The sequence below is a fragment of the Candoia aspera genome, chromosome 2 (genome assembly GCF_035149785.1).
Source record: "Candoia aspera isolate rCanAsp1 chromosome 2, rCanAsp1.hap2, whole genome shotgun sequence".
Taxonomy (NCBI): Eukaryota; Metazoa; Chordata; class Lepidosauria; order Squamata; family Boidae; genus Candoia; species Candoia aspera.
Genome location: NC_086154.1, coordinates 249,669,146 through 249,683,727, shown reverse-complemented (window position 1 = coordinate 249,683,727; position 14,582 = coordinate 249,669,146). Strand labels below are relative to the sequence as shown.

Sequence of the window (14,582 nt, the reverse complement as noted above, 5' to 3'; positions counted from 1 at the left end):
ATTCTACAAAAATTCATGTTCTAGTTTTGACATAGTTCAATATAGACACTTTTGTTACAGAAGCAGCTCAGACAGGCCAGATAGGGTTTAACGTAAACCCTAATTGCCAGAAATGTGGCTGAATCTGCTAAATAAAAAGTAGGGAAACTTTTGTGGCCAAGTAGCCATGTTCTGTTTTGCATTTTTTTTGTTTTTGTAGGGTTTTTTCAGATAGATCAAGACCATAGGAGACAGTAGACAGGGCAGGGACATTCAGGTGTTACGCCTGCATTTTGGAGTTTCATTTAAAAAATAATACTTTAAAGGTGTGCTAAGCTACTCTGATGGTTCATGCAATCTCTTTATTTTGTTTCTTGTTCAAAAGATTGCTATTTTAACATCCATAAACCACCCAGAATCCATGAGGACTGAAATGGTAGACAAATTGTACAATAAATAAATTGCACCAATAAAGACTGGTGGAAACTTGTTGCTTGTTGGTAAACTTCAGTGGTACAATATTTGAGGAAGCAAAATAAAAAAGAAGGTGCCAATGAATCTTGATTGGACAAATTGGGTCAGTTCCAGGTTTGGCCATACTCCTTAAAAACAACAACAACAACAAAAACCCTTGAGGTCTTTCCATCCTCTTTAGGTACAGATTTTGATACATTCTGAACAAAAAGTTCCATTTTCAACTGTTTAAAAACAGAGGATGAGCCAAGCATGAAACCAGGAGGACAAACCTGGCCCAGGATGTTTTGCTTCCTGAGATGAAAGACAAGATGGCTTGTCTTTCTTCTCTTCATTACTATCTGGACTGGAAGCTTAATGTGTGATTGTGGCAGTACCCTCCACTCCACTCAAGTCTAGGAGGTGTAGGGCTGACTACATACTATTTTCTTGCTCTTCCTCCCTGCCCTTCCAGGCAACATTTCTCAAATGTGCAATGTGACAACCCTGAAACCCACATGTGTCTTAGGAGCAGAGCAACACACAATCACTGTGTATGCCAACTGAATCCCATTTACTCAGCTGAAAACTTTTCCAACAGCTCTGCTTGTGATGCACTGGGTGAAGTAAGGAGCCCAATTCATTTCAGCAACAAGATAGTCACTGACTCTGGCACATCAACTCAGGAAGATGGGAATAATGGAGGTGCAGTATGACTGGCTCAGGAGAAATGTTCAACTGCAAAGCTTCCACCATCTGAGATAACTTGCTCAGTTTGTAGATAGAGCTGACCTGGCTTGAGGAGAGGACAGTTGCTTTGATCTCAATGCCAGCTTCTTTATCTAGCAGACAAAAGTTTCTGCCTCCCAAGTGGAAGCGCCTGTAGTTACTCCTGCATTGTCTAGTCTGTTGCTGTAGTCAGGATGCATTTGAATCCGGAGATTTCCTCTGTTTCACCCTGCAGCGTCTGACAAGGTAGACCTGCAACACAGCAGTCTCCTTCTAATTACTACAACTTGACTGAATCTATCTAGAGAGATGAGAATTAGAATAACGTCTGAGAATCATCTTGCTGTGGACTAAAAGGACAAGCTCTGAATTGCATAATATTTTCCAGCTCCCGTGCCACTTTGGACTTAATAGCAGATGTGAGAAAATATGCAGACATGGACCATATTCCAAAAAGCATTGAGTTTCATAAATATTTCAGTTCTTGGACTTTACAAACTGGCATGAATAAACGATCTCTCTTGAGACCCATGTGAAAATACTTAAAATGACTTTTGATTATTCTTAACTGGGAACACAATGCAGTCTTGGTATTTTGGCAAAATATGCCAAGCCCACCTGGCTCAATCACACTTGCTCTAACCAGGTACTGGAATGAAACCAAGGTCTTCTGCTCAAAGAATTACTCATATATAAACCTACAAGTTGTGGTCTGCAGAAAGGCCATCAAACAACTCGAGCATTTACTCTCCTATAAAGAGAGACTGTAGGAACTGGGCATGGTTAGCCTTGACAAAAAAGACTGCAGAGAAATACTATTTCACAAACACTTGAAGAAATGTCACACAAAGGTCAAAACCTACTCTCTCTTGTTCCAGAGTGCAGGACATGAAGTAATGGACTTATGTTACAGGAAGAAAGATGGTGATTGAAAACTTCCTAAAAGCGAAGAGCAGTTTAATAGAAAAGCCAGTTATGCAAGCGTAGTAGGCTCTCCTTCGTTGGATGTCATCAAATGGAGACATCCAACAAATTCTTGCATTCAGCAAGGGATTGTACCTGATGACCTAAATGCAGCCTCTGAATTCTCAGATTCCATGAATTTGCAGAGATACAAACTCAGTGAGTGTCGTGTCCTGAATGGGCAGAATGTGGTTTGGTTTCTTTCACAATGTAATCTATTCTTCTTGGGAATACATTATTCCTCTTGGAACACGTGTTTTCCAGTTTGAGGTATTGATTTAGTAATAGCACCACTAAAGTGGCTTCTTGGGTTTACACGGCAGCACTGTGAAATTCTGCTTTGCAATTTACAGGCCCTGAAAACTGCTTTCTGGCCAATGGTTTTCATCATATGGCAACTTGAGGATCTACCAAGAAATCTTCTTTTAGGCAGACTTAAAAAAACACTCTGCACTCCATGACCCTCACTGCCCCCAGCTGACCTTTGCTATCTCAGGAAGGCCGTGCGCAACCAGCAGCTGCCTCGCGAAGGGCCAGCTGGGCACACCTTGTCAGCATCAGGAAGAAGAAGGTGTCAAAGGTCAGCTGGGGGTGGCAGGGCGGTGAAGTGCAGGGTGGCAGGGGTGGCAGTGTACAGGGTGACCAAAAGAGTAGAAGCGTGAGGCCCTGGCCTAACAACCACAACTGGGACGACTGGAACTGCCATCGCTAAGCAGTGTGGTCACATGATGTTTCTCCTAACAACTGCTTCACTTAGTGATGGAAATTCCAGTCCTAATTAGGGTTGTTAAGCAAAGTCTGCTTGTATATATTCCAAAATGGAGGGAAAAGACAATAATAAAGTTCAGATCAGTGCTGACCATGAAATGCTTTTCAAGCAAACCAAATCAGAGTTTTACATTCATAAGCTTTGGGAGTCGCCATAGAGTTCTTAATGGTACAAGATCATTGGCAAGAACAGAAAATTTGAGGAAATTATTCTTTCATTTATTTGCAAGACTTAGGGGCTAGGGTGGATGTAGATACCGGGAGGCTGTAAGTTCTAGTCCTGCCTTAGGCATGAAGCCAGCTGGGTGATCTTGGGCCAGTCACTCTGTCTCAGCCCTAGGAAGGAGGCAAGGGCAAACCACTTCCAAAATCTTGCCAAGAAAACTAGAGGGACTGGTCATACACATATCAAAATAGGAGTTATCAGTAGACTTGTGGAAAGCAACAAGTTTGTAGAATTAAAAAAATAATAATTTTCGATAAAAAACAGAGGTGGGAAAATTCTTTGAACAGCCCAGTAAAAACTAAACAGGCTCTGTGGAATAAAGAGCTGTCCTGTGCCTGACTGCCTGACCCGTATTTCTGTATTTTTTTCCTCTTCCCCCTTTTGCAGAATTTCCTCCCTTGCAGAGAGGAGAGACTGCTTAAACAAGCTACCTCTTCCTAAACTGCTTTTCTTCCCAGCACAGCCCTTCCCTAAAATCTGCTAACTGCAGCTTAACAAGCTCAGCTCAGTGACATTAATTAGTTAATTAGCACCCTCCCAGCTTGCACTGCTGCCTGAAACTGGCAAGACTCTAATGAGTTTCACCCTAAAGGCTGAGCAAACAGCCAGTGCTGCCTGAAACTGGCAAGACTCTAATGAGTTTCACCCTTCAGCTAAGCAAACAGCCAGCGCTAAGGTATTCCTTTCAATGTGTATTCCCCATTGTGTGCCTGCTTATTTTGGTAATCTCTTCCTCTCCAATGAGTGTAAATACAAACATTAATTTCCCCTTGCTGGTTATCCCAGAACTGAGGGGAGGATTCCAAAGGGCAGGTGAGTGGGGAAAAATGGCTATAAGATTCACCCCTTTTTCCCAGCTTCTTTGAGTGTTGTGTTCCAGACCCCTTCCATGTCATTTGGGTTCACCCAGCTGTTTGGGGTCATATCCTCCTGATGCTCTAAGTATGATAGGGGCGATTTCTTAATAACCTTTTTCAAGATTTATTAATGTCTTAGTGTTCTGGTTCTTAGGTACTTTTTCTGCAAATTCTAAATCCGTGTTTTTCAACCTCAGCAACTCTAAGATGGATAGAGTCCAACTCTCAGAATTCCCCAGCCAGCCATGGGAATTCTGGGAGTTGAGGTCCAACCATCCTAGAGTTGCTAAGGCTGAGAAACACTGTTCTAAATTAAGCACTGATGTACAGATTAATGGAAAAACACCCAAGCAGCAAGAAGAAGGACAGAATGACTAAGTGATCAGAATTTGAAAACCAAGTCCTCTAAACTGCAACATTTTATCATAGGCAGGTCTGAATTTTACAATTATATACAAAAGGATGCTTCAAGTGTGCACTGACTAGACAGATTATGGCTGAGGCTCTTTTTCCCCTTCTGAGAGGACTTAGAACCGTATTTCATACTCAGAATAACAAAAAACATTTGAAAAACCCAGGTGTTGGTTTCAGAGGACATGGCAGACCAGTTTCTTGCTCCAGTCCCAAGGAAGGCAACTTCTTGGTTTTCAAATTTCTCCCTGCAGTTTCTCCCTTAGGGTCAGCTTAGACTTCACTTCTGCATGATGTTAGAACATTCTCAATGCTCCCAGCAGTTATACAGTATTTAGTAATTTTTATGCAGGTCTGTCTAAGGACCACAACATGCCTTCAAGACTTCAGCTTTGCTTTCCTGGATTAAATCAAATTCCTTGGAAACAGGCTCAGGATTTTTTTTTAATGGTAAATAGAGAATATGGGTTTCCTGGAAATTCATATCTGACTTGAAGAGATAAATGTCTTGCTTAGTTAAATATATTGGGGGTTTGCTGTATTTCTCCTTAAATTCCCATGCAGGCCTGCCATTTCTGCTTAGGATAAAGGATTTGAATGTACTTTTCAGAGTAGAGCTGGAAAATAGGACAGTCCTACTCAGCTAACCAGTTCCTGAGTGCTCCTAATATTGTCATCCTAGGTTTAAAGAAATGTCTCCCAATGCAACTCTTCCTGTATTTTTTAAAAAATGAATTTGCAAAAGACTTGCTACAAAAGAATTCGGGGGTGGGGGATGCCTCTAAACTGAATATGCATTCTAAAATTCAATTAGAAGCACATCCTCTTTGTGATTATGATTCCTGATCCATCAAGAAGTCTTTCTTACATGGAGGCCTTTTATGCAAATGTTCTTTTGCAGATTGGACCCTTTGTAAATGGGGGCAGCAATTACTCTTGAGTCAAAGTGCCCAATTAAAACTAATAAAGCTTGCCTGAGCACTTAATAATAATAATTTATTAAACATATATCCTCCCCTGCAACTCTCAATGATTCTGGGCATTTTTAGCATATAATAGGATCCTAAGTCTATGTCTGCATGAAGGTAGGCAGAAATCCTTAGAAGAGAGATCCTGCTTCTTTGAGAATAATATATAAATTTGGGAGGCAGACAACCAATAGCATGAGGACAACACATGCCTCTAGTCCTGTTTCCAGGTATGTGCATAATAGCCTAAGGAACAGGGAGGCCCACAGTAAAGAAGCTGAGCAGCTGGTGGGAACTAGAAATCTGCAGTCCTCATTATGGACCCATGGAAGCATACAATCCACATAACAAGAGGCTTGGCTGATCCCCTCCACAATATACTGGAAGTGTCCCTAAGGAAGAAATACTGCTTCAGGTTGGTAATTGGTATACCCCAAAACTCCTGTTTAAAAATCATCCAAATCTAATTGAAACATGAATAAATGACTTCTTTTTGTTCCTTATTAAGCATTTTTAAATGCATCAAAGATTTTAAAAAATCTTTTAAAGTTAGATGGGTAACATGTGGTCTTTCCACACCAATGGTTTTGTGCAATTCTCATTTGGAGATCAGAATCAATTAATACCTGATTTTATTCTGGTTTGTTGAAAACCCCAGTGAAGCTGTTGTTTTTCTTGGGATAGTTGCAGCCTTGTGGAACTGGTTCATCTTTTCCTTTGGAAATTCCTTCTTCACCCACTTCCTGATCCCTGGCTTCAAACCTTCATGGGGGTGTCCCACCTCACTATCGCACAGTAGTTCTGTGCCTGTTCCTAACTCTTGTCTCTTTCTGTATAAATGGTTTCAAATTCATCTTACTTCCTCCCCCAATCCACTTATCGTAACAACATTTAAACAAGATCATTGTTCGTGGTTTCAACATTGCTTTCATTTTATGTTCACAGCTCTCAAGTGGGTTTAAATGCAATAATGGGATTGTAGCAAAAGGACTGGGAGGCTTTTAGGAGATATCAGTGCCTTTGCTGGATTTTTTTTTAACAAGGGCAACTTCCCAAACATAGCAACTGCTCTGAATATTTTTTTTTTCAAACTATAAAACACAGAGAAATGTATCTATTGAAAACACGGATGAGGGGTAGAGAATTTTATTTTATTTTTGTGCAAATGGGGGAAGGTATTTCTGTTACTATACCATGGGTGATAGCTTGGAGACAGGCCACTGATTGAATTACAATCTTTACCCTCTCCTCTTGGTCAGATGAAGGGAAAGAGGATGAGTATTAATTGACTCATCATGTTCTCTGCACGTTCTCTACGTTTTGAGGTTAGCAGAACTGAAGGTGATTGCAGGCTGCCTTCCCACTGCTTTGCAAGGGATTGGGGATGTGTGTATACATCAGAGTTCCTCAACCAGGGTTCTCTGGCACCCTACGGTTCTGTGAGAGGTCACTAGGGGTTCCCTGGGGGATCATGTTTTATTTAAAAAATTATTTCAAATTTGGGCAACTTCACATCAAAGAGGTAAGTTTCATTCTTTATCTTTAGTTTGAGAACACTGTTAATGCATATATACAGGCCTATACATGAAACAAATATAATTTTGTAACTTCTGGCCTATATTTGAGCCTGAATGTGCAGGGGTTCCCCAAGGCCTGAAAAATATTTCAAGGGTTCCTCCAGGGTCAAAAAGTTGAGAAATACAGTACACACACACACACACACCCATGTGTGTAGCTATCCTGTATATCTAGGCTTACCTCTGCTTGTGCTTTGATTTCCTGAAGTAAAGAAGAAACATCGCTTTTTGTTGTCACCGAAGACAAAACAGACTGCAATTTCTGCTGATCCAGGGTGGAAACCAAGAGCTCATCCAAGCTAAAATACAACATATGCAAATGATCTTGGATAAGACTGAAGAAAGATGATGCATGGTTTAATATTAGCAGATATCATCTTCAGTGGCTATTCCTAAATGTGAAAAAGACCAGGAGTTTTAAGTAACTTGTAACACCCAACAAAATCTGATTTGACAGAGAAAGAGCCACTGAAATCCTATTCCAGATAAGGCATTTACACCAAATGGTACAGGCATATTAAGACTTTGATTCCCTTCATATATGCTTTTCTTAAAAAACAAGGAGTCTCCTGAAATATTCCTGACCAAACAGGTTTGGAAATGATTCTCACTTTTGCCTCAGCTAACTGCAAGAATGCAATTAAGGACAAAAGACAATCCTTTGGGGAATTAGGTAGAAAACTGAAACCACAATCTGTTTTCTTTCCCTTCCATTTCCCTTCCACTGTCTTTTTCCTACTGAGATATGCATCAAAAGGAATGATGGCAAAAATATGTTTTTGAACCTTAAAGAACCTGAATTAACAGACAAGTAAAATAAGAAGTCACAAACTGAAGCTGTTCAAGCAAAGGCCATTGTAGACTCTGTTGCAATTAGATTTACAGGAAATGGGACTGAGAAATCGAGGAAGGGAAAGGAGAAAAGAGGCAGAAAAACGAAGAGAAAAGTGCAGAAATTGCAAGGGCACTTTTAGAGAGGAAAAAGTAATGGACGGTAATCAGGAGGGACCACGCCAACTGATTCTGCAAGAATGAAAAAAAGTGTAATTGGGTGTTGGGTGCAGGATATGGCTTCAAGAATCTTTGGTTTTAGTTTCTTTAACCATCTAAGTTTGTAATTCTTAGAGCTTTGAGATGTCTGGTAAAGTATCAGAAGCTGAGAATTTGTTGACTCAGATCTCTGGCAGCTGGGGTGAGTGTTCAATGCTTTGATCAAGCCCTTGGCTTTCACATAGTATTGAAATTAAGAACAAAATTATACAAATGAAAAGAAAGCATACAACTTTGCCTACTTGCCAACTGTTACAATATCTAGTTTTTCTTGGTGCAAAACTCAGACAGGTTGGGTGCAGAATTTGTGTATTTTAATGCGAAGTACACAACCCAGGGTACAATCTGTCTGATTCTTTCCTCCACCCTACTCCCATGAAATGTTTGCTTTCAAGTTTTAAAGTTTTGCCTACTCCTGATACAGAGCTTATATTAAGAAATTATTAAAACTAACCTGATTGACCAGCTTTTTCCTGAGTTCATCTTATTCAGACTGCCATCATACTGTAGTCCTTCCTCATCAGATGTTGATCCAGGAGTTCCAGAGCCACTGTTCCAAGGACTGGTTTCTTTTGAATGTTGCCTGCTTGTCATCCCAAGACTGGATAGTCCTGAGCATTCATTCAGCCTGGAAACATTTTCAATGGGAGCATCAAGGCATTTCATAGCAGGTGGAACATCCAGCTCAGTTTTGATATGGGAAGGTTGAGACTCCATAGAGAAGTCCTCGCTGCAGAGCTTATCAAGATCTGGCATGCTGAGAGCTCTCAGCTCCCGGAGTTTGGAACGAGATAAGGGCATGTGTCTAATATGCCCACCTGAGGCTCTGCTTCTTCGGACATTGGTGGTAGATGGTGGTAAACTAACTGGTTCTTCCAGAGCACGTCTTTCACTCTTCTCCAAGTGAGCATCATCTTTGCTATTCTTGGGGAAATTCTGTTGCACGTTTGTTAATGTTGAGCTGGTTGAAGATCTGGTCACCCTTGGGGATGATGGGACTTCACTTCCGCAGTATGAACTCAGGCTCCGTCTCAGTGCCTGGACCGCATCGTTTACACTGGTAGCTGAAACTGCAGAAATGCCGCCGGACAATCTTCGGCCAATGGGCAGTTTCGAGCTCAGAGAGGTGGAATGGAGGTCTATGGCTTTGACCATAGGTCTATCAAAATTAGCCAGGTTCTCAAATGATTTTATTCTCTGCTTTACAGAAAAAGAAGAAATGGGATCATGTGGCCAATTGAGTTCATAGTAGTAGTAATTCCTTCTGCACGTTTTTAGTTTTTCTGCAGCGCGACTGCCATTGTCATTGGATAAAGGCAATGCTGGGCTGTTTGATTTCAGGATGCTTGCAGACATTGCTTTTGCATCCTGATTGCTCTGGCTGTTCAGCAGACTGAGGTGGACAATCTTCAACATGCCTAACTCTGAATGAGAAGGGTTTGCACTTGAAACATTACCTAGGATATCCTGGACATGATGTGCTGGTTGATCCCTAACACTGCTCTCTTCCCTTAAATGATTGGATAATTGTGCTGGCATTGAATAGGTCCTTGTCACAGGTTTTAATGTACGGAGGACTTCTTCTTTCTCAGAAGCACTCTGCCGACAATCCAGTGCCTTGCTTTTTAGTTGATTGATCTTATTGTCACATTCCTTCCTCTCCAGGGACAAGTCAGGAATTAATGAGGAGGAAGAGGAGGAGGAGGAAGATAGCCTTACTTCAATGAAAGTGCGCTGAATTTCCTGACCAGGCTGCTCTTCCTGAGCAGGGGGATAAATAAGGCAAGACAACTCTTTTTTAAAAAGCCCTGCATTGTCAGATTTTAATGGCTTCATTTCCAATTCAACGTGATTCAAACTCATACTCATCCCACAGTTTTCGGTTCTGTCATTCAGACAGCAAGTCTTGGGTGGGACTTCAGAAGGTATATTTGACTGAGAAGGGCTGTCTCTTGCTGGATAATTATCCGTGCCAGCCCGCCTCCTTTTTTCACTGTTCATAACCTCCCACTTGGTGTCCGGTGCTTCTTTTTCTACTTTAGGAGACCCTGCTATTCCAACACTGCCAAATTTTGATCTGACCATGGATTTATCTTTATTTTTCACAATGCTGCTGTCACCATTCAACACAGGCAAAGTGGATGTCTGAGGCCCCAGTAAAGAGGATGGATCTTCCTCCTGCTGCTGAAATATCTTAGAACCCACAGAGAGGCTCCTGCTGGGTGGTTCCAGGTGTGTGGCTAAGTTATGGAGTGAGGAACCTTTCTTTGAGAGGACCCTGGGTGAAAACTGGGCAGGGAAGGCTATCTTTTCTTGATCGGTGCCCTCAGCTTTTGCAGGAGCAGTGCTAAGAACATCAGAATGAGCCTTGGATTTACTTTTAATACTAAGACCCTTTAATTTAGGCCCTGCTTTGTGTTGTTGATTATTTGAAAGCGTTTCTACAATACTCTTTTGTGGAGTGCCTTTAGTTTCATGATGTAATTTGGGGGAAGAAGAGGGACTGTATGGAATACTAAGGCCCTTGCATTGACCAGAATTCAGAGTTTTTGTATTTGAGGGTTTTGCAATAAGAACAGTGTTTGCTTTTTCATTTTTTCCTGGTAAATTTTGAGCACAAGAGACCTTGCCCAAATGTTTTGGTTTGGTCAAAAGGGGAGATTTGGGACTGTTTACTATTTTTTGTATTGTACACTTCATAGCATAGCTGTCTGTTTTACTTAACTGGGATGAATCACTGATTACCTTCCCTGTCAAAGCAGAATGTCTATCAATCACATGACTTCCATAATCCATTACTAAATCGTTTTCCACTTGCAACTGTTGGGTTTTTTTCTGTTCATCTTGGCCTAGCTCATTGCCATCCCAGCTACTGATATTTTCTGTCAGACGGGACTGTATTTCTGGGGCATGATGTCTAGACACTTTACATGTTTCCATTAGATTTTCTTGGTTTTCCAGGCTCTTCCCTTCTCCACTCCTTGAAGAACCATTCTCAGTGGAAGAGCAGACTGGCTTGTCTTGATCCAAACTGTCTTCCCGTTGTGAAGAAACATCTGGAGAAGATTGAAAAGTTGTTGATGGAACCATATGCTCTGCACTGGAGTTTTTCGATAAGTGTGATTCTTCTGATGAAAAATTTCCACTGGATGTTTCCAGTGAATCTATTTCTGTTTTGCTTTCTGCCTGCAAACAGTTGTTCAAAGAATGGTAAGTTGGTGAATGATGAGGTGATTTTATGGGAGATGTGACCAGCTGGTTTTGAAGACAATGTTGGTCATAATTCAGACTGCAAATTTCTATTTGCTCCTCATCTGATTCAACTATGTTGTGGGTTTCCAAGGGATTGTCACAACCAGATAATAAAAGTGATGGACTGTCTGAAAGTCCAGGAGTCTCGGCTATGGATTCTGTGTCCGAACTGGAATCCTCTGCAGCAGCATACATAGATACTGGAATAGTGTTGCTTTTAGTTTCAATTTCAGGCAAATGGTCATCACTAAAGCTGCTAAAATTCCTGGAATAGTTACTCAAACGACTTTGCTTTACAGTTAAAATTTTGCTTGCATTAATGGAATCCAGGACAGAAAAACCCAAGGTTTCTTGTGTATTAGTTACTGAATGTGCAGCTCTTTCTGCAAGGTCATTTTTAATTATATTTGCTATAGAATTAGGCTGAGCTTCTTCTGCCATCACAAAAGTATTTTCCTTGGTTTGTCTGTCCTTGATTAATAAAGAGTTACCACCTTTTTCTTGTGGGGAACTCCTCTTGCTAGGGAAGTGAACAGTCTCTTCTAATGGCACCACAGCACCATCCAGAACAGAGTGAATTTCTGAGGGATCTGCCGGAATCTCCTTAGTATTAGCATCAGATAGCAATCCTGTCTTTTCTGCCATATAATCCAGAGGATCCTGGTGCAAAAATTCTTTCTCATATGCAAAGCTATTTTCTTCTTCAGTCATAACGACATTGCTTGGATCTTTCTGAACTGCCTCAACTGCCTCTGAAAATACAGGGAGATTTGTAAGTCTGTTAAAGGCTGCATAAGGAAAGAATCAATGAAATAATTCCACTCTCTTAACTACAACTTTACACAACTATCTAGTTTTTAATTTTAGAGGTCCAGCCTAGAGTCAGTGATGGCTAAGGAGTTGGATAGTTAAGCCTTACTAATTATCCAATTATCACCATCTTTCCATATACAATCCAGAATGCTGGTTAGGACCTTTAAAACTTTCACGTTCCAGTTTGAATATATTCAACCAGTAAGAACAGCTAGACAGGCTTCATTATGAATTCTTCCTTCCCTGAAGCATCTTACTATCCATACCCAAACCATTCCAGAAACTGTTCCCTACTTCTTTTTCACCTGAGACTCATCAGCCTTAATTTTCTCAGTTGGGAGCATAAAATGAAGAACTGTGCTTTCATTTTCATGGTTTTTAGTGGATTTTAACATTTGGTAGATTTTAAATTTTTAGTTAATATTTTCTTTGTATGTATTGAATCTTTCTCTCGGTTTTCAAATATTTCTAAGGAAAAAAGCAAGATAAACATATTTCAAATGCAACAAATCCCTCCCAGATTTCAATGATATTAATTATGCTAGCAGTGAGCATGCATTTTGGCTGCATCTAGATTTTACTGCCTACAAAAAAAAGTGCTTCTTCCACCCACAAAATGCCTTTTGTTTATGCCATGGAGGCCACAAACTTCTCAGCTGCCCCAAATTCCAGATCACCAGGTGGCAAATTGAAATCCAGCCTGGCCACGGAATCCAGCAGCTCACGCAGGGATGATGCTGTGCAGCAGGGAGGGTGGTACAACAGCATCAAGCCCAACTGTTCCCTACAGCCCAAATTCAACCAGAGGCCCTCACATTCAGTTATCTCAGTGTTTCTCAAACTTGGCAACTTTAAGATGTGTGGACTTCAACTCCCAGAATTCCCCAGCCATCCTCCTCCTCCTCCTCCTCCTCCTCCTCCTCCTCCTCCCCATCAAACAAACTTGTATGCCTCCTGACTCTCAACGAATTTGCACTTGGACCCACTGGAATGCTTTGGGACTGTGGTGGTGGCCCAGTAAACCACATTGTTTATATTCAACCGACCATATCTCAAAGACAGTATGGCTAGCATGCTGACCTAGAAGGAAGGGATGAATAATGAGAAGGCCATCCAGATGGATTTATCAAAAACATTCCAACCTTATGCTGTAACTTACACTGTGTCTGCCTTTTCCTTGGTCTTATCTTTGAAACGTAGAAGTCCAGAAGTATATAAGCTGTGGTTCTGCTTTTGCTTAGGCTGCTCAGCAAGTTGCCAATGCTTTGCTGGGAGCCTGGCATCCACTGTTTTACTGTTTGCATGCTAATACATTTATGTTGTATCTTCAAAGCAATTTGGTTGTTTCAAGTGAGCCAGGTTTTGGCCACAACAGGATGAATGATAGTGAAATATGGAATGCTTTGATTCCTGTCCAGTTTTGTGATTTCTCAAAAAACCTCTTGACTGAAACCTAGTTCAGGGATACCTATATTATGGCACCTGCCCATTGACCACAGAACAAAAAAGGAAGAAAAAATCTTACGCAAAACAGCCTTCTGGATGTCCAATGTAATGGATGTGGGAAGACATCTTACATATTGGCAAGCTTCCTCATAAGAGAATCCATGGATGGGGATACCATTGATGGAAAGGATCTCATCTCCTGGAACCAGCTTTCCCATGGATACCTGTTAAGAGTGCATCTATTAATACAGTACCTGTCTTAGCTCTCAGACTTTTTAGGATGCAGAATAACATGAAAATGAAGCTCAGATTGCTTCACTGGGAAGGGGGAATGAATTCTATATTCAGGGTCCTCCTGGCAAGAGGACAGAGCCTTTTTGTCATCCTCTGGGCCAGAGGAAACACCAAATCCTTAACCTGGCAAAAGTCTAAGATGGCAAAATCAAGTGGAGGCAACCTCTCTACACAGGAGGAAATTGACTGCCCTGTATGATGGCTTTAGTCTGCTGCTGTCTCCTAGGGAGAGATTTAGCCATCAGGATTCACTCCAAGCTCTTCACAAACCTGTTTCTGCCTTTCTACAAGCCAACTTTGTTTGCCACATCTGACTTGCCTATCACATCTACCTAGACTACTAAGCTACCTTGACTGGATTTCAATCAGTTACAATGCCACTGGCTTCCCTTATGTGCCTCAGGGGAAAAAGCATATGGGACAGAATCACTGCAATGTTCTAGAAATATTCTAACGGTGAAGTGTGCAAATGGTGAGACATCTTGGTGGCTGGGATACCCTCTGGGGAGGCAGAGGACATGAAGACTACTCTCTGCAACATTTTGTCAGGTCTTCTCAAGCATTCACTAAGGGTTCACGTTCTACCCATGGAGTAAAGCTCATTCTTGTAATGCAAAACTATGAGTTGGTATTACATCCAAATGCAGTTGTTGGATTTTATGCAGATTTTATGCTGGATTTTAAGCCCTGTATTGCTAAGCAATAGTTTAGTATAGTCCAGTTGGCAATTTTATATAGGTGATAAATTTGATTAATAAATAAATAAAATAAAAATAAATAGTCCAAGCGCAGTTAG

General features: G+C 41.1%; 1 protein-coding gene across 1 annotated transcript in view; it reads right to left on the bottom strand.

Annotated features, from left to right (window-relative positions):
- The window catches only part of PDZD2 (PDZ domain containing 2), a 196,932-nt gene that overhangs the window by 14,167 nt on the left and 168,183 nt on the right, over nt 1–14,582 (bottom strand). The window contains exons 16-17 of the mRNA XM_063293175.1: nt 8,436–11,985; nt 7,113–7,230 (exon numbers count right to left, since the gene is read on the bottom strand). Coding sequence (XP_063149245.1) covers nt 7,113–7,230; nt 8,436–11,985 — 3,668 coding nt within the window. The remainder of the gene's footprint in view (nt 1–7,112; nt 7,231–8,435; nt 11,986–14,582) is intronic.